This window comes from Epinephelus moara, chromosome 10 (assembly GCF_006386435.1).
Source record: "Epinephelus moara isolate mb chromosome 10, YSFRI_EMoa_1.0, whole genome shotgun sequence".
Taxonomy (NCBI): domain Eukaryota; kingdom Metazoa; phylum Chordata; class Actinopteri; order Perciformes; family Serranidae; genus Epinephelus; species Epinephelus moara.
In genome coordinates, this window is record NC_065515.1 from 12,891,129 (window position 1) to 12,918,217 (window position 27,089).

The 27,089-nt window shown below is 41.7% G+C and overlaps 1 protein-coding gene across 10 annotated transcripts in view; it reads right to left on the minus strand.

Moving 5' to 3' along the window:
- Positions 1–27,089, minus strand: part of celf5a (cugbp, Elav-like family member 5a) — a 227,463-nt gene that overhangs the window by 38,752 nt on the left and 161,622 nt on the right. For 7 of the 10 annotated variants that reach the window (XM_050055312.1, XM_050055316.1, XM_050055314.1 and 4 more), the window contains exons 4-5: positions 11,594–11,722; positions 4,625–4,704 (exon numbers count right to left, since the gene is read on the minus strand). In XM_050055312.1, the coding sequence (XP_049911269.1) occupies positions 4,625–4,704; positions 11,594–11,722 (209 nt within the window). The remainder of the gene's footprint in view (positions 1–4,624; positions 4,705–11,593; positions 11,723–27,089) is intronic. The other 3 variants (XM_050055317.1, XM_050055315.1, XM_050055308.1) reach the window with 1 other exon arrangement.

Consider the following 27,089-nt stretch of genomic DNA (forward strand, 5'->3'; position numbering starts at 1 on the left):
TGCGTAGAAATACTTGTGGGGGAGATGACAGATCTTAAACAATAAACATTAACTTAAAAATATAAAGGCAGAACGCTGTTTAATGAGTAGCAGCGCAAAGATCTATCATCCCTGTGAAACACTGACATTAAAACTCTGCATCTCATTGAATACACAATGAGACCATTACTGTTTTCTGACTTAAACCAGCATTTATATGCCGTAGTATCTGCTGCTTTTCTGTCTTTCCATCTTTCATTTTATCAATATTTGAGACAGTGATATATTGATCTGTGCATTAAAACAATGTGTCATGTTAAGTATTAAATCCTGGCACTTGCATGTGTGCATTCTCCGTCTGAACTAATAGAGAAGATCACATTTGGATGCTTTTTCTTTTACTGTCTTTGCTCTTCACTCTCAGTCATTCAGCTCCCTCTTCTATGCAAACTTTACCTCATTTGCTTTCCTTTGTTCTGCTCTTATCCTTCCATCATCCTGCTCCAGTGTTTCTGTGTCAGGCCCTGTGTCAGCTGAAATTGCCTCAAACCCAGGCTGAGCTGACGCGGACACGGAGTGAAAAAATCAGCACGGCTCTACGGACCTGACCCGCACCCCCCCTCGTCTCGGTGTAATTCTGTCCCGGGACTTACTTCCTACACAGCCCTGCTGAATCCCGGCAATTTGCTTTACAGCTCTAGCGTTTAAATGTTTAATTGAGCCACTCATATCCTGAACTGTGGCAGCGTTTGTGTGTGCGTGTGTGTGGAATCTGAACAAGGCTGAGGGACGGTGCTGGTGTGTATGAGAAGTGGAGGTATGCAGGTTTGAAATATGACGGGTTAGAGTGTGATGGAGATCCAGCCAAGGTCTTATATGTGATCTGCAGATGCACTTCTATAATTCATACACTTACACTATCTTGCTATCATCTGTCATAGAGTGACACTAAGTCGTAGTTAGATATTGACAGATAATTTTTCATTTGGAAGAGTACACGGAAGTATATGTGCTCCCACAGATGTGTGCATACGTAAAGTATATTTTTGCATTCACTGACCGTCATTTATTTACACGCATAATACTCTCCACATATGTGTACACACTTCATGTGGATTTTCTCTTTCCATCCCGACTCACACATACAATACATACAAAATGCCCACTCCCCCTCTACATGAATAACACAAATGTATTCAGCTCAAGTCCTCCGAGCTGGAAAATAAGATCAGTCAGGGAGCCTTTGACCCTAGCCTGTGGCTGTACGAGCATGTGACAGAGAAACAGAGAGAGGAGCAATATAGAAAGAGTGTGTGCGTGTGTGAGAGTGTGTGTGTGTGTGTGTGTGTGTGTGTGTGTGTGTGTGTGTGTGTGCGTGTGTATGTGTGTGTGTGCTCATGCAAATGTGCTCACCACAAAGTGCTTCTGTTTGTACATGTTTATGTATGCACACACATGCATGTGAGTGTGTGTGCGCACTCATAAACTCTAAGAAGCCAGTGTTCGTGCTTTGGGGGATTGGCAGTAGATCTGTCAAACTGCCGTACTTAGTTGTAGCGTTAATATTCAGTGCACTTCAACACCTCTACTAGCGAAGCGATGCTATTGGCTGGGCTTTATTCATGGTCATCTCTCTGAGTCTGCTCCACAGCCACAGCCTTGGTGTGGCAGTAAATACACACATACTCACAGAGATCAGAATGATATGCCTCTGAGCTTATCAGTTCCTTTTATTGATGCCGGCATGTTTTTGTGACAGTTGCGCATTGCAAAACAATAACATCAAACTGGCGTCTATGCTGCAGGAAACTTGGCAACAAGAGGGAGACATGGCAGAGAGGAAGAAACGGTCCAAATGTGGCTTCATTTCATGAGGGAAGATGAGAACAGTGGTGCTTGTAATGTCAGTAAAATGATCATTTCAAGTCAGGGTGGAAACACCAGCAGTATGCTGAAACATCTCTCTATGCAACATAGGTTTAAATTCTAGGAATGCCATGTATTTGACACTCTACACACGAGTGCGACTGCTTCCCAAACGAGCGGCACGTCTGTTACTGAGGGTAAATATCCTATGTTATAATGACATGAGCACCATGCTGTGTCACATGCATGCCTGTTTTCTACTCTGTCTCACACTGTGTTCAGACTCCCAGATAATAAAACAGTTGCACTGATGCTGAACCTAGGTCGGCCTACTGTTTCCCACACAGAAAATTTATCACAAACCAATAGGGCAGTGGTTCCCAACTGGTGGGTTGTGGTCCAAAAGTGGGTTCTGGGTCCATTCTGAATGGACCACAAGTAAGTCGCAAACATGTCAAGTTTGTAAAGAACACATTTTATTTTTACGTACAGTGAAGAGTCTTTCAATAAAAAAACGTTACATTTAAGGATCATTTAAGGTGATTGGGTGAACTTGTTCCGGACACGTGTTCTGGGCTAACAATAAACCAATGTTCAGTGCGCTTTATCTCTTTGGATTTGACCATTTATTCTCAATACAATATGTACATGCTCACCATAACACAGAAGGGCGACAGCATTGTCCATACGTAATACTTCATGCTTTTCATCCTGCTTCCAGTTCACCCGCTCACCTCTCAGAGCCTTAAATGTAATGTTTTTTATTTAAAGACTCTACATTTAAATCAAAAAACTGTTTGCTTACCCCTTTACTGCTCATCACCTGCCCCTAGACTCTAGTGCGCTGCCCCATGTACACACAACAAAACTGCATTTACATCTAGTCACTGTTAATTAAACATAAATCAAAACACATACATCTAATGTTATTGTGGCTCCAACATACAGCAAATTTCTGGCAAAGAGCTTTTATTTTGAAGTGCCCTGTCCTGCTGTAGACTGAGTGACTAACGGACGGCTACTTGACAGAGACTGCAAACTAACAGTATGACGCCAAATGTATTAAACTGTGTGGACCTCGAACTAATGACTAAGAAGAACTCTGGACCCCGTGTACGGACCAGTTGGGAACTGCTGCAATAGGAGAACTGATGAAGAATAAATCCAATAAGCAGAATCGGTTGTAATGAGATGGTTGCTTATAACAGTTGTCAGGCAATCAATGCTCTTTACAGTATAGGTTGAGTCTGAACCTGTCAGTAGTCTTTTTATGTGTTGTTTTATTCATGTATCCATTTTTAATGTATCCAGAGGTGTAAATGAAATGATCATTTATTTATTCATTCCTTCAATTTCACTTGTACGTGACTTCTTTCTGCAACTGTGTCTCAACTGCAATCAACATGGACCCAAATGGATACAGGATGTATGGTCAGAGGTTTTTCCAGGATCTTTGCTACATTGATGGACACTTTGCTCTGAATAGCAACGTCCTACTGAGGCGTAATGGCCCACCGGTGGTCCGCTAATCTCAGCGAGGCAGGCACACTGTGCCCTCTCCTCCAGCAGCCACAGGATATGAGATGCTGATCAGATTTCTATAATCAATTTACCAGAGCAGGAGGTATAAATCCTGTCCATTCACTCATTCTCCCTCTGCCCCTCTCTCCGTCTCTCACTCTCCCTCTAACTCTTCCTCCCTCCCTTCTGCCCCCTGCTTATAGTTAGATGAATAATTCAGCAGCCAATGTGGTGAAAGGTGGAGTAAACAAGTCTATTGCCTAATATCCCGAGAGGCTGCCAAAGAGAGACGAGTGAGGGCAGAGAGCTAGTAGAGATAGGGGGATGGAGCAACAGAGAAGGAGGGTATCTATGGAGAATGGACATCCAGAGTCTTTCCTCATGACCTGCAGTCATTTGCACTTAGATTGACTCAGAGGTTGCGCCAAAATGGCACAGCTGGCTTCTGGTCCTTCTCTCTGCTTTCCTCTCTTGAGCCACACATTGGCAACCATTAATAATGAAATCATACAGTGAAACACAACATCTGTGAGATAGGGTGGGAGAGAGTTCAGGGTCCCCGCTTCTCTGAGGCGAGAGTTCCCGAAACAAAAATGAGGATAAAAGCAGAGTATACTTCAAGCCAGTGTATAATATGGGACGTGACTCTCTGTCCGCTTGCCGGATGTCACGGAGAATAACTCTATTCAGGTTTGGAGTGCAGAGTAAGTAGCTTTTATTTTGACACCATCAGGTATACAGGGACCATGCCTAAACATGAGACACATACAAATGAGCAGTACAGCTTCTGCGCTCATAGTAAATCCAATACAGAGAGAATTCAGAGGACATGGTGTGCTTACATAACGAGCAAATGTAATCTCACACTGGAGTTATATTCACTGATTATGCGAGCAGAACTACTGATTGATGACTCACCCGAAATTCAATTATCATTCTAAACAGTTTTATCTGGAAATTAGATTTGGATTTTTTTTTTAAAGTACCATGTTAATTAAAGAGACAGAAGGCTATTTCTGGCTGTATCTGTTTTTAAAGATGGGGTATTTATGAGGATGGTTGCACTTTCTATAAATTGATTAAAACTTTAGAGTTGGGGGTGAGTTCAAAACTGAGGGTTTACAGCTCTTAATGAAGAGAGGTGGACTGCACATTGCTATTGTGATTGGTGGTCTGTGTGTACATGTTGTGCATGCGATGGATGTTGCGTGATGGTGTGTGTATGTTTCTCATGTGTGAGGGAGAGAGCTGTACTCACTGGCATGGTCTGGCTACCGTGGAGGGCACTGATTGCAGACTGAGCCTCAGTGTGTGTGGAGAACTTGACAAAGGCGCAACCTGGAAGAGAGAACAGATGCACACCACACACATGCAGGTACACACACAGACACACAGACACACACACACAGAGTATATATACGGTAAATGTATTCAATCGAGTGAGTTTAAAAGCCTACGGTATATTAATAAAGGATGTTGAATTGTATTTGACACCACAGAAATCACTGTGCAGCGAGAGGCTCTCATTGCACAGCAGGCTGCCCCACTCTGGGCATTAGGCAGGCAGACAAGCAGGCAGAAGCTGCAGGCTAAAGATTGCACTGATGAAGCAGAAAAGCATGCTATTTAGCACCACATGTCTGTCTGTGCATATTAAATACGAGCTAAACCGGCTAAACTCATAATGTTTTTTTAAATAGAAAACCGCTCCATCTGAGAACTCAGCACAGTTTTTTGTTCCCACAACAGGATGTTCTGATCAATATTTGTGAATATGACGATGTCTGTCCAGGAACCACAGGACCAACACTCGCTCTAATGTCCTTGAGGAATGTTGTGAGGAGTAGATAAAGTGAAAACAAGTTGAAGATAGCTTTTGTGGGTTTGTAATGTGATCTGTTGTACATTAATTATTCAACTTTTAAACTGGAGTATGGCCCGATTTTTGGAACTGGATAACTTGACTCAAAGCCATCCACTTTGTAGGGATGGGTATCAAGAACCAGTACTAAATTGGTACCACTTCCTGACTGGTCAGTACTGAAGTACTGATAAGCTCTTGGACAAACTGCGCTCCTGTTGGTATTCATGTATCATTAATGAATTTTAATAAGGCTGGCATTTCCAAATTGCTAACTGTCCTAATGATAATGAAGCTGCCAGCGCCAGGCGATTACGTTTGACGTTGTGTAACTGCATGTTTACATTCTGTGCCGTACAGTCACGGCTGACCAGGCAAAACGTTCAAAAGCATGAGCTCACTTAACTCAACTGAAAATTGCATGTTAAGGGGGCAACACCAGCAACCTCATGAAACACCTATTAATGCTGATGGGATTTGTCAAACTAAAAATGTGACTGTCTCCACCTCTTTGAGTCAAGGTGACACTCCTTATCGTTGTAAAAACAATGTGATTATATCACAACAAAAATGTGATTATACTGATAGATATTGCGATTGTGATATCAGTCAATAGTTTAATGGTAATGGTAATTATTGCATCTTTTTAACTGAAAACAATATAAATATGATGACGATGATGATGATGATGAAATGTTTGCTGGCAAGCATGTTCCCTTTTGGCTGGAATATGATTTGCAGGATGGCACATCTCTTCAGTAACACAATGCTTCATTTATAATATTATATTATGACACATTTTACCTTCATCATAAAAAATAGCAGCTCCTGCAACTTGGATATTCCACTTGACCATATTGTGATTTTGATAATATTGATAATAGCTTCAGTTTTAGGCACTTCTATTTTAAAGGTCCAGTGTGTAAGTTTTAGGGGGATTTAATGGAATCTAACAGTGAGGATCACAGATTGCCACCAGCTGAAACTTCTCCAGGTCAGATTTTCCTTAGTGTTCATTGTTCAGGAGGTTTTTATCAGGAGCCAAATTATCCGCAAAGATCTCTTCTTCTCCAAAACAAACGGACCAGGTGATTAAAACCAATAAAAACACAGACTAAAGCAGTTTCACATATGGATGGCGCTCTGAGGCCCCGTCTCCTCAGACAGAGTGCACAGAGTACGCTCTGCCGCTCTGAGTGTGAGGTGCTCTGAATAACTACACAGTATATACCAACAGTGCCCCAAATTTACAAATGGTAAATTCTAGAGTTAACTCTGGTGCTTGGAGTGGCTATTTACAAAGGTACCCAGCGTGAGCTGTCCTGACAACCAGGAATAACTAATTTTGTATTGCTTATGGCTGTTAATATTTTCAACAGTAGGGAAATGACACAGCACTTAACCCTGTTGTAATAACTCTGGAATATTTTCACAACTTTTCATGTAATTTCTTCATTTTTTGAACCAAATTATTAAGAGAGGTACAAGCAAGAGTCTCGACGACTATTGTACTGATTAGTAGTGTCTGTACTGATATTGGCATCAATAAAATACTAACGATACCCATCCCTAACACTTTGTATCCTTTAAAAAGACTCCAAACTCTTAGTACTTGAACAAATATTAACGCTACTTAAAACAAACTCACGAACATACTGCAATCAATTTTCAAAACTACTGCAGTACAGTGTCCATATGTACCCATGCCTAAGTAAACATGCTAAAATAGAGATCCACTTGCAAATCATAATTTTATTAACAACATAATAAGTAACGATAGTGATGCTTGTTGTGTTAAAATATGAATTATACTTAATGCATTTACTGTCTTTATCTATGTTTTCTTTTGGATGCATAGGGTGGAAGGCAGAGACCAGTGGTGCACATGATCAGTCTACTACAAAGCTAACAAAAGAACACACACTCTCAATGATACATGTGCACAGATTATACAGTGTCCGGTTCACTGCTCTGGCATCTGCTGTTAAGGAAACCACAACACATTAACTTGTGAAACATGTGAACGCTGAACCAGGGTCTGTTGCAGTGAGGCAGCAGCACTAACTATTGAGCTGCCGTCCCCTCTTATAATTACACCGTATTTCACCTAATTTCATTTCATTTTAACTTTCCTTTCTATTCTTATTTAATCTTTCATACTTTATTCTTCTTATCATCTCTACTGCTTGACCCAGCCGCCCTGCCATTCTTCCCCTCTTAATGGGCTTACCCCTGTGGACACCAGCCAATCAAGATGCCCATTCAGCTGTCAAACCACTACCCCCTGTTGAGATATGGATAGAAAAGAGCTTGAGCTCGGCATGACCTGTACAAGGACTTTGCTACAGTAGTACAAACTATATGCCAATATAATTATGCATTTAACCCTTAACATACTGTGCATACTGCAGTATGCAGTGCTTCTGCTCTTTTAGAATAAACCAAACAGGAGAGTGTAGCTGTAATATTTAAACTTATAGTAATCATATTGTTGCACATAATGGTGCACAAACAGGATGATGAGCAAAAACAGATTTGGGGTTTGGCAAGTTTTATTTGTTTAGGCTTTCATCAGAAAATAATAAGCAAATATCACAAACTATTAGAGACATCCATCAGCAGACAAAGATGACTATGTTTGGAGTCTGACATTTTGAGTGTTTGAACACAAAAAGATGACAAATATATTGTAGAGCCACATCCAAAGGTGGAAGTTTGAATAAAAGCACCACAGCGTAGAAATACTCTGTTATATAAATAAAAAATAAAAATCCTGAATTCTTAATATTACTTGAGTAAAAGTATGCAAGTATCAGCATCAAAATACAAAAGAAGTACTTATAATGCAGAATGCATCACTTTAATGTGATTTTAACTACTAAATATAGGGATGCACTGATTTGACTTTTTTAGTCCTGATACCAATACCTGGGTTTTGGGTATCGGTTGATACCGACTACCAATCTGATACCAGTGTTAATAATCTGTATGCCTCACTGTGTGGAAGTGACTGGATTCATTCTTCTATGTGCAACGAAATATCTGGCTTAACTTAAAACATTTCAACTTTATAAGATGAAATGTAACAAAAACACACAATTTTACTGGAGTTGTAATTATAAAAATAATGAGTTGGACCAGCGCCTTGGGTAAACATTTTTCAAAAGTAACAGGAATTGCAATTTGACTGTAAACCCTTTAAATGCAGCAACAAATTGGTCAAAACATAAACAGGAATTAAAATTCCAGTATAAAGCAATAAAACTGCATAAAATAAGAACAAAATGCAGTCTACTGGCATTATGGCGACGCATGACATGGTACGCCAGGCATGACATTAAGCTTTTTCTTTTCTCCTCGCCCTGTTTAATTTTTTTTGGCTTGTTTTTCTTGGCACTTGGCCAGTTTTGGTGGTTGAAGGAACATTTTTAGCTGAAAACAAGACAGTGGCTTATTATTCTATTGTGCAGTGTGTTTGAGGTCAAAGTTGCCACACGGTCAGAAACACAGCTTCTGACAGACTCATAAAGGCATCATGGACGGCTAACAACCACTGTTTACAACACGGTAAAATGGATAAATAATCAAGACGACATTCAGTGTTGTATTTATCATTATGGATTTCAAAAATGTCTCCAAAAAGACACAGCAGAGCCCTCATTAGGGCAGCTTGAAGGTTAGCTTCTGGGAAAAGAAAAGTCTTTGGCGTACAGAATTTCAGAGATATTAAACATTAGAAACATTATGTCTTGTACCACATTGTCAACCTTGGAATAAACTTTTAAAGTGTTGGTTTTTTGGCTGGACCGCAGAGACGAGGTCAGCCCTATAAATGCGAAAAAAAGTCTTTCCATGAGCGAGTGAACATGTGATGAAGTTACACCATTGGTTGGAGTGACTCATGACGTTAGTGTGGGATGTTCCCCATTGGCTGTTGTTCTTTTGAAATAAATAGGCACTGACAGGCTGACAGAGCTGTGGATGCTAACAGTTCTGTTTTACTGTATTTCTCATTTTCTGTACTCAGTGTAGCATGACAGCATAGTGGAATTAGCAACGTATGCAACGACTTCATGCTTCATCCACACACTCTTGTTACAGCGTAGGAAAGCACGTTGCTATCACCTGATGAGCGATAACTTTTTTCGGCTCACTTTCTGTAACTACTGTAAAAGCACCGTGGAATCAATAAGCCAGCTAGCCACAGGTGAAACGGCAGTTTTGGACGGAAGAGAGGATCACCTCATCAGTTTGTTAGAGGAAAAGCCATGTCTGTATGACACAAATGTTGGAACAGGTGCCACTGCAATCACAAAATTCTCCATAGTAATCTGCACTGATAGAGAATTTTACAAACTATTGTCATCGGTGAAACTTGACTCTGATATTGGCCAATAACTGCTCAGCTTCCACCAGTCTTACGGGGACGTACATCTACAATCGGAGCTGAAGATGGGAGAGGAGGGTTGCGCTGAATGGAGCAAAAAGGAGCTGATCAGTGGCAACAGCTCCACAGAAAGAAGGTCTCTCCTGCTGTGTACTGAGATTAAAAGACCTCAGTGTACTGTTCTTTATTTTAACATGTATTGACATGTTGGCAGCAACAAGGCCGGCTCATGCCAGCTCTGTAAAGCTACAATAAGGCAAAGTGAAGTCCTTGACTGGGTAACTGACAGCCACTTCCTGTTTCAAATTAAAAGTCCTCAATCCAAAATAAAGCTCTTTGGCATTACATTCACGGCTCATCCATGTACTAGGTTTTGACCTAGTCTTGTTAACTACTGGTCTTGTTTAACACTTGGTGGTGAGACAGGCTAGCACATGAAGATCAGCTAGGAAAAGCTCTGCTTCAAGGATTCAGTACGCAGTTAATTTTCAGATAGCTTGCTGGATCGCACAACTGCAAGAGGTGTTACACTCTCCCAAACACAGAGTTTACCTTCCCTGGACAAGTGTTAATGTTGAGCCCTGTAAAACTCACATGTAATTAGACATTAATATAGAATTGAATTTAATAGATCGGCTGCTGTGATAGATACCCAATCCAGCTATCTAAATCAGTATTGGGCTGATATCAGTCTCATATTGGTGCATCCCTACTTTAATTTCTGCTGGGTGGCTTATTCTACAATAAAGCATCATGATTTATTTGTTGATTTTATTTTGTATAAATAATGTAAATCTGCAAAGTAATTTAAGGTGTCATATTAATGTGGTGGAGTAAATACTACATTATTTGCCTCTCAACTGTAGTGGAGTGGAAGTAAAAAGCAGCATAAAATGGAAATACTTGAATAATGTATTCAAGTAAATGTATTTAGTAACTTCCCACCACTGGCGACTTCCCTCGGCTGCCCCCATCCTCACAGTGGGGTCACTTGAATCGTTTTGACATCCATCTTTCCCTTCTCCTGCAAACCACTGCAGAGTCAGAATGCTCTGGCTTCAAACCCCCTTAGATATAATTCCACAACAATTTCCATAAGCGCTGGCTGGGGAATAGGCTTTAGGGACATGAAAAACCACTAGTCCCTTTGCTCTTTGCTGCATGTCAGAGGGAATTGACGTCTCCAAAAGTTTTTGGCTGTCTTAAAAAAAGGCCTGCAAGATATCAACACTACAGTATTCGGGTTACAGTTACAAAAGGCTTCATACTAACACCGCAAAAAAAAGGGTGACAGTAAAGAAATGATTGCTTTGTAAGGATCCTCTTTCAGAAACAAGATACATGCTGAGGAAGAGATTGTGATGGCAAAGTCAGCATTTTCAAATTACGAGCATTTTTTGAATCATTGCTGCATTTAATGGGATTACAATTACTCATAACATGGGGTGTCTTGTTTCGCTGGTGGCTATCATATAATGGGAGAGTCCTGGTCTTGTATCCGGCTGCTGGATTTTATCACAGATTATCCCTTTAGCTACCCAAAACTCCTGTTTTCAAACAAAGAAAAAATTATATTATTATTCCTTTTTTAAATATGACAATATTTTAAAATACTTAAATCTTTGAGGGTGTACTGCTACAAAAAATGACAATAAATTCTCTACAAAGTGAACAAAAGGGGAGAATAAAAACTAACCAATTATCCACTTAACTTTTCTCATAGCTCCTAATAATGGAAATCAGACATCAATCAAACAGTATTTGACTCACTGAGCTTAACTTTTTTGTCACTGCCTGCAGCCAAGTAGCACATCAAGCAGTGCGGCGTGAAAATGTTTGTAATTGTGCGCTATTTGACCCACATCTGGTGCGTATGTCACATATATTTTATATACCCCAGCTGACGTAGACACTCACACACACTGTCACATCTCTGTTTGTGACCTAAATAATGCTGACAACTATATCATGGCTCCCACCTTTGCTGTTTCCGTCAGGACCTCTTAAGACCGTGCACTCCTCGATGACTCCGTAGGGTTCGAAGAGGCGGTAAACATCCTCCTCCGTCTGTTGTTTGTTCAGCATCCCGACAAACAACTTCCTGTCTTCTGGAACAAACAACGAGACAAAGGGTTAAATTATAACTTTTACCTCAATTACTGAACCAATTTGAGAACGTACAGTAGTGAAACCTCATCATTGTTAGTAAAATCAGGGTGTAATTCAAGAAGAAGAAGAAGTCTCTTTTTCCGCAGAAGCAAACACAGATATACGTTCACACAGCCTTGGTTTGTTTAGCGCCAGCTGGGCCTGAGTCACATTGTATTATCTCCTTTCCAAGACTGATAATTTTAATCTCTTGTATAACTGGGTTTAGTCCCATATGGGCACATATACTGTAGCTGCTGGGGGTAAGTGAGTGGTCAGGGGCTGGGGGGAAGAGCAATGGGAAGACTAATGAAGAGGTTTCTCACACACACACACACACCACACATACACACACAGGCACGCACACACAGGCACAGAGACCCAAGACAATGAGAAAGTCTTTGGTCCTTTAAAAGCACCAGGGGCTCCAGGCAGCTCCAACCTCCTACACACCACACTGTACTGGCTGGAAACTCGCGCTCTCTCCCTCTTTTACCCACTCTCCGCCTTGGTCTCTTTCTCCCCTCTCTCTTTTCTGCTTTTTCTTTTTCTCTCGCTGATTCTACATTTTTCAACCTCATTCTTTTTCAACTGCCTCCCTCCCTCCCATCCTCTCTTTATCTCTCTCTTACTCTACTAATTGCTGCTGATCCAGTGTTTTTTGTGTAGCCAGAGAAATATTTCAGTATGCTCTTCAGTGAACAATGGCGTGTCTCTCCTGCGAGCAACGAAGGCTCTGAGACATGCCATGAATAACGCTGACTTTTCAATAGATAGCCTGTATGCTATTGAGTCCTGTTAAATGCTGTGGGATCTGATCTTTACCTTGACCTGACACACTGTGTTTACTGATGTACTCTGGCCTTGTATGATTAATGCTACAGTGCAGCGAGTCTCTGCTGGCAGCAGAGGCACTAAAACCTTCCCTTTATACAGATTGTTTCTCCAACTCTGACCCGCGAAGTCACAGTGGAGAGACTGAGTGAGAGACAGGACTAGCAGGCCGCTGCTGAGAAGAGGTTGAGAGCGGCATAAATCGCTGCCAGAGGTATTGCACAGTGTCAGGGTGACCTGTGACGACTACTGAGTGTGTCGTGTTGTTGTCGTTCCCTGACCCAGACACAAGCCGATACCCACATTCCTGCAGCGGGCACGGCAGCGAGTGCATGTGGACACGGCGCCCAGCCAGGGTTTCAGCACTCGGCAGCACCAATGATGCACCTTTAAAATAATCACCCGTGTCAGAGCGTTGTCTAGGGAGGGGCGTCCCTGGTGCTGGCTCCTTATTGCAAGTGGCAGGATCAGAGGCTATGTATCAAAACGGAAGTGATGCAATGTGACATCTGTCAGGGTGGATTGGAGAGCATTTATCTGCAAAAAAAAGGAAAGCCCTGAACTGGAAAATGAAAGGCCAAGATGGTCCTTCCTTTTGCTGGAGGGAGAATATAAATTCTGAGGTTGGATGGGGGAGATGAGTCGAGAAAGGGGGGAGGGGCTGGACTGCACAAATTTCCATGAACGCCGCCAGACCACATCTCATCTACGTTCCTGTATACGGCTGGAGAGCCACACACAGCACACAGAAGTGAACTGCAGCCACCCTCTGCGTTCCTCCTGGCCATTCTTTGGCTGCAACTCCCTTCTTCAAGTAGATGATGGGGATCTGACAAGTTTTGAATTAATGCATGACCCTATCAATTTCATATGAGCTGCACTACGACGATCATACTGTGAACAGCTCACATGTGGCATGTCTTAAAATACAACATCACATCCATCCTTCAGCTGAAAGACTGCTAACTGGCACGTCAACTCCAGTTGAAAGGAATAATATTTATAAGACTCCAAGTATAATGGGATTATTGGCTACTATACATCACATCCCTGTGTAATATTAGTTCACAGTGAGCTACACAAAAGCCTTACACACTGGAGTCATGTTCAGTCTGCTGGCTTTTCGTATCTGAAAGAGCACCTTACCTGAACATACATGCAGGAGTTGACTGTAAGAGAGATGTGACTTTATATGAATTTTGTATTTTCAACAGTAGCATTTAGTGGGAGTTCCTCATCTGTGGCTGAGAGAGAGATGGAGTGTATGTTCCGCAGAGTGACTGTGCTTTGAAAACAAGCTAACAACACATGAAAACAGATCATCTAGAAGATCTGTTCCACCGTCTAGGATTCTGCTGTGGCTGCTCTGAACTAAAATGCTACCTTGGGAATTCAGGTGTTGTGTTCGTCGCCAATAGAAACATTATCTCATTTATCTACAACACTGCTGCACAGGCAGTGTGCAAACAGACACACAGAGAGTGCAAAACACCTACAGTCATTTACACATATCTGAAGGGGGAGGGGAAAAAGAAGCAAAGGAGAGGGGAGGAAAAATTACATGCACAAACGAGGATACCCTCTCACACCCTGACACTTAGGATCACAGATGACAGATCCCCCAACGTGGACACACACATAGTTTTCACATGCCACTGTTAACGATCACGTAACTACAATACATCAACTTTTCTTAAGGGCAGCTTTTCTTTAGAATAGTGCTGTCTGGTTTGTGTTTTTCAGAGTATAATACATGCATACAAAACTATCAGCTAAGTGCAGTCGGCAGAGGAAAATGCTGGTAAGGTACACTTCTGCAAACCACAGATATGTTACATTTTCACGTTTCATACCCATCACATCAAGTATATGAGCTGACTTTGTCATTGGGAGGTGGAGGGGATGGTGGATGGCGTGTCACCGAGGCGAGACGCCTGCCAAGCTGCAGACCACTGTTCCACAGACACACAACAAAACCAGTTGTGATTTAGCAAGTCATTACTGCGTCTCCGGCAGCTGTTTCGCCACTGAATGTGGGTGTTTTGTAGAAGCTGGTCGCTGTTTTTCCAGCAGGGATAGTGGCAGGAAAAGTGGTTGTTTTATACTTGAGACATCGCTGCTTTTCCTGCCAGGATTGTGCCCCCAAATGGAGTATTTTAGGCAGCGCTTTCAATCGTCTGTCCGAGCAGTGACACTCCTATTTCAATCAATCCAGCTGTCTACACAGGCTGTTTGACACCTCGCTATGTAGGCTGTGTAGACACGGAGCTGCTGCTAGCTTGTGCTGTAGCTACTGCTATCGCTGGACTAGTGGCCACAGCTGCATTACAAGCCACAACACGCCACCAATAATCCTGCTTCATCTGTTTGTTATTCTACTGAAATGCAAAGCTGGGTATATATGATATTTGTCTGTAAAGAAAAAAGACATTTGTTGTCTCTCGCTGTGGTTCCCTCATCAGCTAGCGTGTTTACACAGATTCTGAAATCCTGATCTTTATCCTGACTTATCTCTATTGGAGTTCTGGCCAATTTGTTCCAAGGACATCAACTTCAGCTAGTTTCTGCAGACACGTGGACTTCTCCAAGCTCTTTACAATCACTCAAGAGCATTCATCCTCGATCTGCAATTCAATCTCAAATCAGTATTTCTCTGTACACTCACGTCTATACCTCACTGATGCAGTACATTCACTTCATGCAGCATATTATCTCTCTGCCAAGTGGCATGTGCCATATGAAGGGGAACTGACCCACTAACAAAGATCTGCAGCTGCATGTGTAGTCCTTAATTATAGCTTAGTAATGTATATAATATATACATAATGTTAATAAAAGACGGATTAGTCATTTGACAAGGAAGCTACTTTGAACTGGAGCATTAAGCAAAAGTCAACTGTCATTAACATAATTAAAAGTAAGTCATGAAAAGAATGTTTCTGATTGAATCATGTTTTCAGCTCAGTGAATTGAACTGTCAGTCACACGCAACCCTGAAGCACTCTGCAAAGCTGAGAGGTTAAAACATGATTAGCAGCAAATGCTGTTTTGGAAGGCTCCTTTCTCTTTCACAGCCTTCAAAAAACGGCTGAGTCATCTCTCTGCTCCCGTTACTCACCTGTGGTAAATGGTGTCTACTGTATAGATGAATACGAAATAAGACAAGAAATTATGAGTTGTTTTTTTTCCAGCTTACATCACAACACACGGAGTCTAGTGAGCATGAACAGCATCCTAAATTGGAGCGCTATAGTGTTAACAGGGAATTGCCATCACCTAAACAATTCAGGGCTCTAATAAACAGCAGCAACTTAACTGTGAAAACTGTGCAGCATGCTGGCATTAAGATGCATTTACAGCTCACTGTAGCAGAGTACTGTATGCAACTTCATTGTGACACACCACGGCTATCCTGAAATTCACCCCCCATCATGTTTAATTTACTCTGAGTTACTAAACAGATGCTTGTTTGGAATAAATGCATTGGAAATTAAACTCTGGAATAATGAAATGGCAGTGTGCTGCCTGGTTATACATACTGAGGATTACTGGGTCCATTTGGACCCTCTCTAATCAATATAAGCTTTTCAGTATGAGCACATTGGCCTCGTGTGAAGCCTTTGAGTCACTGCGCAAAAGCAACTTATATCAGTAATATTTCATATCTTAATTCCTCATGCTGTAGTCTGACCATTATAGCGTGCGCATGACAAACAATAGCACTGTAATTCCTTCCCTGTAAATGTGCCCCAAATCTCTGCACAATGCCTTCTTTTGTTACATAATGTTTATTTCCCCTAGAAGTTTGAGGGATCTCCTGTCCACACAGCATACTGTATACACTTTCTGCAGCAGAGTCCAGAGACTTATTACTGTATGCTCCGTGATTACAATGCAGACTGCTGAGGATTGACAGTGAAATGAGACTTATTGAATAGCAATGGGGGCAGAGTAGTTTTTGGAGCAACAAGAGAGAGAGAGAGAAAAGGAGAGAGCTAGAGGAAGGATAGACGTAGGGAGAGCATAAGAGAGGAGGAGGACAGAGGGAGAGAGTGAGTGTGTAGGAGACTGAGAACTGTAAGTTGATGTGCATACAGTCCTGCAGTCCTTGATAAGCCAGGATGGATGAAAGAGGTGCACCACTGGAGTTGGTAAATCATTGTCAGGGGTGGGGAGGATGAGGCAAGGGAAGGGTGGGAGGAGACTGAGAGGGGGAGGGATAGGAATGGGGGGTGATACAGGGAAGGAGAGCATACCGACTGCCTTAGGTGTTCTCTGGTTTTCAAATTCCCCCTTCTCTGTCTGTCTCTTTCTCAATCGTTGCAACAGCAAGGGTGTGGGGATGGAAGGAAGGCGAGAGATATTGTGACAGAGGGAGAGGGTGTGCGATAGAGAAAAAGCACTTGTCAGAAGGATGGGGAGGTTGCTATGACAACTACTTATACAGCGGGCTGTCAGTCATGTTTCATTGGAGTTTGGAGAGGAGGAGAGGAATGAAGGGAGGAGAGGAGTTAGGGAAGGAGGGGTTGGGGAAGGGTCATTTCTCCATCTGTCTGCCGAGCCGGAGTGTAAATTTGACTGTCAGGCTTGGAGATAAGGACAAATTATGAACAATATTAGCTGGCCGATAAAAGGGAACAATAATGAATGGATAAATATATTAAAACCAAATGAGATAGCATCCAGGCAGAAACAGGGGCCCTGAGAAGCCATCCAGGTTTTCTCATTTGGAGGGGAAGATAAGAGCTGGAGAGAGGCTGTGAGGAGGGGAAGGATCCACCGTATTAGAGCTAGCTACTGTAGCGTACTTCCTTGTCAAAAGAGAGAAAGAAAGAATCGAAATCACTTTGTAGCCGGAATACCAAACGTTGTGGCTTCCTCTCCCTCTCCTCACGAGCCTATTATACTTCTCCAATGAGCAGGATGCCACACAATAACAGTGTCAGCATGTGTTCAAGCATAAAAAACACAGACAGAATGGAATGAAATTAATTAACCCTAAGAGATCACAGTGCTTAGCCAGTGGAATTTAATCCAATTTATTACATATAGGGATCTAACTAGGGTTGTGTTTGCATTAATGAGATGGTGAGTATAAAAGTGTGTGTGCACATGTACAGTAGTGTGTGTGTGTGTGTGCCCTGTTGTGTATAGGTGTGCTGAGGGCACCCTTCCCATCCTGTGTACAGTAAGAGATCAGTGATAGAAGTGGGAGAGACCGACGAGGGAGGGAGTCTGAGGTTTGGCACAGCCTTAGGGTGAGAAAACGCTGCCAAATTAACTCCTGAATAATGAGCCTTTTATGTGCTGCGTTATCACTGGCGAGAGGACGGACATGTATTTTGTCATAACGCTGGAGCCACTTCAGACAGAACCCAGTTGGTAGGATCCACCGGCACACCTTCAACTTAGAAAGAAATGTGGGTTGATAGAATAGTTTGTTTACCAATTTCCAAAGTAAATTAGCACTCCTGTGTGTATGCGTTGTATTTGCAGCTGTCCTTTGAAGTTTGCATGCTAACCCACAGAGTTGACAGCACAAACTGTAAGGCCTACCATGCACCGGCCCTAATGAGGTAGCTTATTAGTGCTGTTTCCCTCACAACTTCGGAGATGTTGCTTGGAAACAACGTTGCAAAGAAAACAATACTGTAGTTCCCACCAAAAAGCCTTCAAACCCAGTGCTCCCTGTTGTGCAATTTCAACACCAAAGCAACACAGTATAGACTTCTATTAAAACATATAGGACTGGATAAAGAATGGAGAGAAAATTAGAGAGTGGACCCACATTTAAAGACTATATTTCACTGTGATGCCTATCAGGGTTGCCTGTAAAGTCCATGTTCTGCATATATTCAGTTAATATTTCAATGTAGACGCGTTCCCTTTCGCAGTAGCTACAGGGACCCGCTTACTTTGAGCTCCTACGGTGACACCAGCTTGATTTCATGTCATAGTTTCATCATTTTGGTGTCAAGGCTGCTCATTGGCAGCTCGACTGCAACCCATAAAAGCCATCAGTAAAAATGCCATTGAACGCTGTGTAGAGGGCCTTGATAGCCATGCTGCAGAAACAGCGCATCCTTCACTAAGCACCCCTCTGGGATGGATTAGGCTTCACTGCTTTCACATACATGTAAGTACATATAAGCACGCTGACACAAGGTTGCTCATATATGCATAAACACTGTAAACAGGCAGCCAACACACAAAGTAACCATAAAATGATATTCACACACACACACACTAACATACATACAGGCTGTCAGAGAAATAGAGCAGCTTGCAAATATGAGTAGCTTTACCACACATACAGAAACCTATACAGTATATGTTGTGCTATATACATACAAATATACGGTATCAAGAGGCAAAGCACTTTCTACAAACAAACATCACTGCAGTGGGAGGTTGCGGTTGGTAACTGTTGCATCACAAGCCCTATAGCGTATTAGTCAGGCCAAAAGAGCTCGAGATCAAACTATAATGTGTTACCGCACAGCAGCCTCACGGGAAGATAGCTTCTGCATTCCAACCGTACACATTTCCTCCACGCACACCGACCGAGTCGATTCCATCTCAGAGGGGATTTGGAGACCAGTGATCATGAATTCTCTCTGTGCCGCTGGCAGAAAGGATGATGGATATTGTATATGACACCTAAAAGACTCACCCACACATCTGTACACGCACGTCCGCGTGCACACACATGTTGGTAACGTACATATGAAAACACAAAATGGGCATACAGGACCTCGTGTGCGTCACTCAATATTCTCCAAAGAGCTCCACATATTTTATGCATCAGTGCGATCTAATGGCTGCTCTGTTGTGTGCTGCGGGCCGAGGGATTTCAGCTGCATCTTGACCCCTGCTGGAAGCCTTAAACATACAATTACAGCCATCTGACTTCCCTAAATGCTCTATGTAAAACCTCTGAGGTGTGTAAGTTGAACTGTTGGCGTGCATGTGTGTTTAGTGTGCTCCTTTCTTTTCTCTCCCTGTCTGTACAGTCTTTTCAGCTCGTAGCCCTGTCGTCAGCCTCCATCCCCCCCGCCCCCCGCCCCACACACACCTCAGAACAGAACAGCTGAAAGGAGAAGAATAGAAGGAGAAATTGCTTAAAATATTTTATCTCCACCATATACGTCTCAGCAAATTTACACTCAATATGATAACAAATGTGAAATATTACTCACAGCCTTGTGTCGAATTCAGTGTATTACGGCTACGGTCATAAATCCTGAAACTGCTGTGCAACGTGTATACGTAGCTACTGTATATAAACATTTACAATATGGCAGCGCTATTTATATTGTCTCCCTTCATAATGCCATCTGAAGGGCACTTTGGCATCCGTTATGATATGGATTTTCTTTCCCCCATTTTCCTCTATCCCATTTATTGCCATTCTTCTTTCCCGTCCAGATTGTGCTTCTATACAGTAGAATGGGCCTTTTACCTTTGGCAGTATTTAACACAGCGCTAGCCTGTTTCTTAATTATTTTCTCATCGCTCCACTGACACTGATTCATGAGGGTAATGTTGGACACACCCCCTCGGCCAGCCCCCTCAACCAACCCCCACCTCCCTTCTCCTACGCGCACAGTTCCTCTCTTTCCTTCCTCTTCCTTACAGTAGAGTAAGTCTTGTATCATCTCTCGTACATATTTTTTCTCTCTTTGTCTGACTGCCCGTTTTTGTGCCTCTCCTTCTGCCTTACTATCTCCATCTCTCTTCTTTATCTCATATTACCTTGTGATTATCTTGGATGGCTAATGAGTTACCTTCATGGTAACTCATTAGCCTTCATGGTTGCTCTCAAGTAATTACCTTTTTTTCTCATTTGGAAGGACAAAATTGACTACAGCAAGAGACAACAAACTTCATTATACACTGAGCTAAACTGAGCCCCATGTGATATCCTGCTTCCCCATGATCTTATTGTGTTAAATATAGAGTACAATACCAATATCCTCTCACCTCCTCACCTCTGCACAACCGCAATATCAGAAAATATAAACCCATGCTGGAACAAAAACCACTATCTGGGAAAAGACAATGGAAAGGTTGACAGACCAAAAGTGTAAGATAATACCTAAAGGTTACAGTATTAATGCTCGAGAACAGCAAACAAAAGTAACAAAAGTAAAGAGAAATGCAGAAGAAAAAGATAATGAGAAAATGTGAAAAGGGCGGATGAGCACGAGAGAGGGAGAAATGAAAGGGAGGAGGCTTAGGAGATAGAGAGCGAGGGGCCATGCCCAACTCCAGCTCAAGAGAGAGTGAGGATGTACCAGAATATGGGCTATCTCTCTGAAGCTTTGTCTGCAAGAGCAACTGAGCTGGCAGATGACTTTGCTGCACATGGACAAAAGAGGCTTACAGGCCACCCTGCATGTCAGCTTTCCCCGGCCAGAAGTGCGAGAGCTGCAGGGGAATATAGGGTGCGCTCCAGCACGCACCTGCCTAGACCTACAGAGACCTTGGTGAAAGTGGATTCAGATTTGCTCTATACATATGACATCAGCCAGCAGCTTCATTTTGAATTTACTCCAGTTCACTGCAGAGCATCTCTTTACGCTGAAGAAAAAAAAAACTGCAGTGTTAACAGTTATAAGATGGGGAAATGCTGTATGAGGTAAAGTTTCAAATACATAAATAAATACATAAGCCCTAAAGCATGTCGCTGGTGTACTCTTATATTTTACCATTTCCATATTATTAGTTTGAGCTGATTCTTAATAGCAGGCGAGACGCTAAACTTCGAGCTTTTCCACTCTCTGTGCTGTCGTGTGCTTTTTGTATGCATGGCCTCTGTAGTGCTGATGTGACTGCAGGGGGAGAGCCTAACCCTGTCAGTCACACTGACAGCCAAGCTGTCTTATCTGCTCTCTATTGGCGATGGTGCACTTTAATTAGGCTAGAAGGTCAATCAGCACTTTTTTAGAGGATGTGATTCTACTGAAAGCATTTCATAATCCAGGACAGCCGTAGTGTTTTAGGGGCCTCAGGCAAGCACGTGTATGCTCACTTTTTATCCTTTCTTGTCTCTGAGATCAGATCTACTTATATATTTTCACAGAGCCCTGCACTGCTGAACTAATGAACTGCTGCAAAGGTTTCCATGACATATCTTCTATATTACATCTGTGGGAAAAGAAATGGCATCATATACCGAGGGCGACTACTGTCACTGAATTAACAATACACTGCTCCAGGATCCTGACATATAAACCTGACTTGACCTGCTCGCTGCTGAAAAAGAGTAGCATTTTTCAGAGCTCTGCTTTTAATTATTAATGTGTGAAGAGAATGTAACATGTTTGTCAGCATCACCATTATCACAAGGGGAGGAAGTGTTGCAATCATCATTAACTTTACTGGATGAAGCAACATCACATGTGCTAGCAGCACGCTGTTCTCTTGTGGCACTTTTGCAAGACTTATCCACTGCAGAGAAAAAAAAAAAAAAAAGCTACCTTTGACAATTTAACAATTTACTTTTTGCTTTCCTCTTCCTGCTTTATTTTCTCTGCCCTGCTTGGATAAATGCATTTCAATTTTCTTCTGGAAACTGTTATGAAGCTTTACCATCAACAAGCAAATTGGCTTCCTTGAATCGTCCCTCGCAGGTGCATAGTCAGCCAGAATTGTACACTGATGTCTGAGCTGAGCGGGTTCATTGGCTAAAATAAGCACTCTGTGGCATATGTTGTGTATAACTTTTTCGGGGAGGAATAACTGAAAATGTCATTTTATATTGTATATCTAATTTATATTTTCACAGGACTCTTTGGGGCCCTTTTGCTCAGTGTCTGTGCTCATAATCATTTTAGAAAAAGGATATCAAGCTAGACAGAAGTTTTAGATTCTGAGTAAATCAAACTACAGTTTCTGCTAAACCAACACCTTTGTGTATTGCACAGTGCGTTTTCTACGCTCTACTAATGTCTCACTTTTTGTTTAAAAGAATCTTGCTGAGCTGAGGGGGAAATGTTTTTGCTCCTTTACAGGAACATCAACAATCCTTCCTTTACTCTCCACAGCAGCCTCCTCCCATGAAACAGACAGACCAAATGTGGCACAAATTTATGAAGCTGCCATGTGCAAACCAGTCTCTATTCTTAACACTACAACTGAACTTACCATGTTTATTGATACAAACATGATAACAAGGGTGTCACTCAGCTAATATCATCCATCTGCAGAGCCCGCAGAGTTTATAAGAGAAGATAAAGACATATAAGAACAGATACAGAAGTGTGTGTGTGGCAAAAATGACCCCTGCAATGTTCTCTATCTCACACAAACACACACACACACACACACACACACACACACACACACACACACACACACACACACACACACACACACACACACACTCACTCTTTGTCTCTCTTCTCCGCCCCCATCTTCTTGACAGCCCATTTGTTTTCATTTCCAAGATATTTTTGCTTGATATCTAATGAAATAAATATCTATATATTGAACAAATCATCAGGAGGGGCGGGCGGATTCCTTCGTCGGATGTCAGTTACATTTTCGCATTGCTGTTTTACTTCATGCATCAGATTTATTGGATTTGTTTATTGTCATTGCAAATCATCTAGTGTCCTGGCATGCATAGAAATGTACTGTAAAGCACACGCTGTCTGCTGATGAAACTCTTGAACCGTGAGGCTCCATTTTGCATGCAGAATGTATAAATGCAATCTATATCTTGGAATATGATAGATATGAGGGAATGGAGAAATTTGGACCTGTCAAGCCGATACCTAATAGCATTAGACCGCAAAAAGGCTGACTTATTTCTCTCACCAACTTAGACTAAACTATCAGGCAGATGGCCTTTTCCTCTGGCTTTCTATCTCTTCCTAGCTCACTCTCTCCCTCACTGACAAACCTTACAGTAAGCATTTTAATTCCCCCTGACCTTTACTGATCTCACCCAGGCAGTTTTGCCCGTTGCTTAGGGCCAAAACAAAATGAAATTTGAATTTCAGCTCAGAATAATTTAAGATGATCCTTTCTATGCAGGGAGTCTCAACTATTTTGTAGTTTGGGTGCTGCCAACTGACTAAATGGACTTTCCGTGAGAGCGCTCTCTCTCTATTTCTCTCTTGCCTATGGGACTGTGGGATCACATACAGTGTGATGCGAGTGTGCGAGGAGGGGGAAGACAGGGGAGAATGAGCGAGCTCAACGTCCCCAATACTCACATGTATGCATACATGGTGTACACACAAGCGCTGGCACACAAACGGACATGCTCCAACTCTAAGACACAGAGCACCGGAGGGCTTTGTGTGCAAGGCTGAGAAATGCCATGTCAGCACGCACCACATGGAAGTTTAGAGGGGAGGGAAAAGCTAAATAGTGTAAAAAAGGGAGCGTGTGATGAAAAATGCATGCAGGGGAGAGGGGGACAGTGGCTCCCTGTACACAGTTGTCTACTAGGAAGCTCCCGTGGATCCTCTCCTCCTCTTTATCCTGTTGCCTCGACTGACAGTGCTGCTTCGCTGACTGGCCAAACACACCTCTAAACACATACAGAATAAAGAAGTAACATGCAGACAAACTGGACATACACACACTCACACATGCTGACACCTTACTACATTAAATGTATGGCCAACATTTAAGATATGAATAAACATTCTAGACTATGAGCTCATTAAATCAATTATACATTAGCCTACCAATTGATGCTGGATTAGAATTTCATGTGAATGTTTGTATGGGATTATTTTCCTGTAACTTGATTTACTTCGCCCCCAGCATGCAAGGTTACATAGAGACCTCTAGAGACACATGTTGGTCACATTTTGTGACTCACAAGTCACTGTTGAAACAAAAGACAGCATCCCCCACTGTGCTAGGTAAGAAAGTACCCAACAAAAGTGGAAAAATATCCAAACAGTGTGGAAAGTATTTCTGTTTTCCTGGTACACAGTGTAACGCTGCCAAAGAAGCCCTCAAGTGGCACAGCTTGCTAGAGTAGCGATAAACAGGATATCCAGGTGGCTTCTCCCATACGTGTGTTTGAAGATTTCATTTTGGAAAAAAATAAGTGACATGAAAATAATAAAGTTGCATGCATGTGTCATGGTGTCCACAGAATGTTTTTAAATTGTCTATCAAGTGTCTTTGTTTGTCTGAGTTATGCCTATTTTCTTGGGCAACAATAGTGAGGCTGCAATGATGAAGGTGGTTATATTTAATTGATAGTTGTATGGACAGGCTGAAAAGTGCCATCTATAGAAATCAAATGAATTGTTGGTTGGACATAAGGGCTGATGGTGACGCTGTTCCACTAGTCATTGATATTTAAAGGGATACTCTGCCGATTTTCAACCAGCTTTGAATAATAACAATGTGGGTAGTAAGTGTAAATTAACTGTGGTAAAATGACCTCCATCTTACCAGCACCCAGTTCTCCCTGCTCATCTCCCAGCTAAAATGCGCTGGCTCTAGGGCTGTTGCTCAAACTACAGATTGTTCTTTCTCATTTTTAAATGCCCGCCACCACAGACGCGATGAGTATCTCTCAAACTCAGACAAAACTCTGATCAAACTGTAAAACTAAGCAGTGCTGATCAAATACAAACAAAGATTGTGTTACTGCATTGTCCTTGTAGGATCCAGTTCTATTTGTATTTGTATTTTGTAATTGAGCCCAATATGTGTTTGATTTATGCTTTAGATAATGTATATAGTTTGTGAGAATTTTTTTTTTTTTTTTCCATTTATTTTTGTAAGTGCTCTTATTTTGAAGCCTTTACTCACCTACAGACTTGGGATTGTGTCACAGACGTCTCATCAGTTATTCAAGTTTTTCAACTGCTTTGTTTGTTTCTTAGACAAGTTTTTTTGTTGTAACCTTTAATATTGTTGTAACATTATCACTGGCATTGTCAGACTGGACCGTGGAAATCAACCTGCTACAATTAACATTAATTAAACACCAATAATGCAAAAGAAAAAAGAATATAAGTCAATAAAACAGACACTAACTACAAAAATCACTACTATGAGCAGGATATTTCTAATGCAGATTACTATCTAATTTGCATTTGTATATTTATTGCATAAGTATAAACTAATGAAACAGACAGCTACACTATTTACTGAACTCTATTGACTGTTTTAAAATACTTTAAAGCTGTTTCATTAAATGACCAGGCATTGTCAATCCACTTGACGAACAGGGGTGGCTTCAAGCACAGGTTCCCAGTACATTTTTTCACCCAAGTTTTGCTGCTGGATCTCGTTAGCTAGTTTTTGGTAGTTTGTCATACAGTGAGCTTGGAGGAGTTTTTCATTCAGATAAAATGACTTTCTTTATCCTGTCATGATTTTAATATGCACGCAGCACCAGCCTCAGGTGGCCAGACGGGTTCCTGTGAGGCAAAGTATAATAGGAGAAAAGCAAAATAAAATAAAAAAAGAATTAATGTAGTTTAATTTTCTTTCTCATATGTTGTCATGTATGAAACAACCCAAAACGAACACTGAAAGTTGACTTATTGACTACTATAAACAAATTATCAGCAATTAACAGCATTTGTATAGGAATGACTCTGTCCAAGGCATTTTGATCCATATAAATCCTTATATCCTTGTAACCTTAAACTCTATACATGGTTTCCACAGTAATGTCAAATGTGCCTTTCTCCAAAGACACACCTAATGCCACCACAAGCTATAGAATGAAGCAACACAAACACAGTTACCAAGCAACATGTAACAAATGCTCAAAAAAGCACAACATATTTTCAGTTGAGTTGATGGAGAAACCTGTCGGCTGTCAATTCCCAGTCCGGTGATAGCTATAATCAAAGAACCCATATTCTGCTCCCGTCTCCCCGACAACCTTCACAAGCCTCCTTAATCACACGATAGAAGTGATGTAATGAGAGAGAAACGCTGGCAATTAGACACCTGCAGAACAAGTCAATCAGTTTTAACAACCTAAACCATCTTGTCCACTACATCCCCCGCAGCATATTTCACTGGAATAAGAATGTGCAGATACACAACGACACGTATCCTTGTTTTTGTGTACTACAGATACACTGGGCTTGTTTTTACAGGACACACTGATGGCTGATGTCAGGTCAATCTGTCAAGAGTTCCTCCTATTGCTACGAAAACGGCATGTCGTCCTTTTCACTCTACAACTGTCTGACAATGTTAATCTGCAGGAGAGGACCGTGTTGACAGAACACATTATGGAGCTTTAGGGGGGAGAGGTTAGGCATCAACACAGAAATAGAATTTAAATTGGTAAACCTCTTATAAGGCATAAACTTTTATGAGCAAATGCCCACTAGACTTAACCCTGCCCTTTCAAATTAATTTATTATGGCTTGTGCATATAAGCATGCTAGTAACTGTGGTCTATGCTTAAGGTAATGTCACTGTGTGTGTGCAGCTGTATCTGGGTATGACAGGGTATGTTTGTCACATTGAGCTAGGGAAATTGTT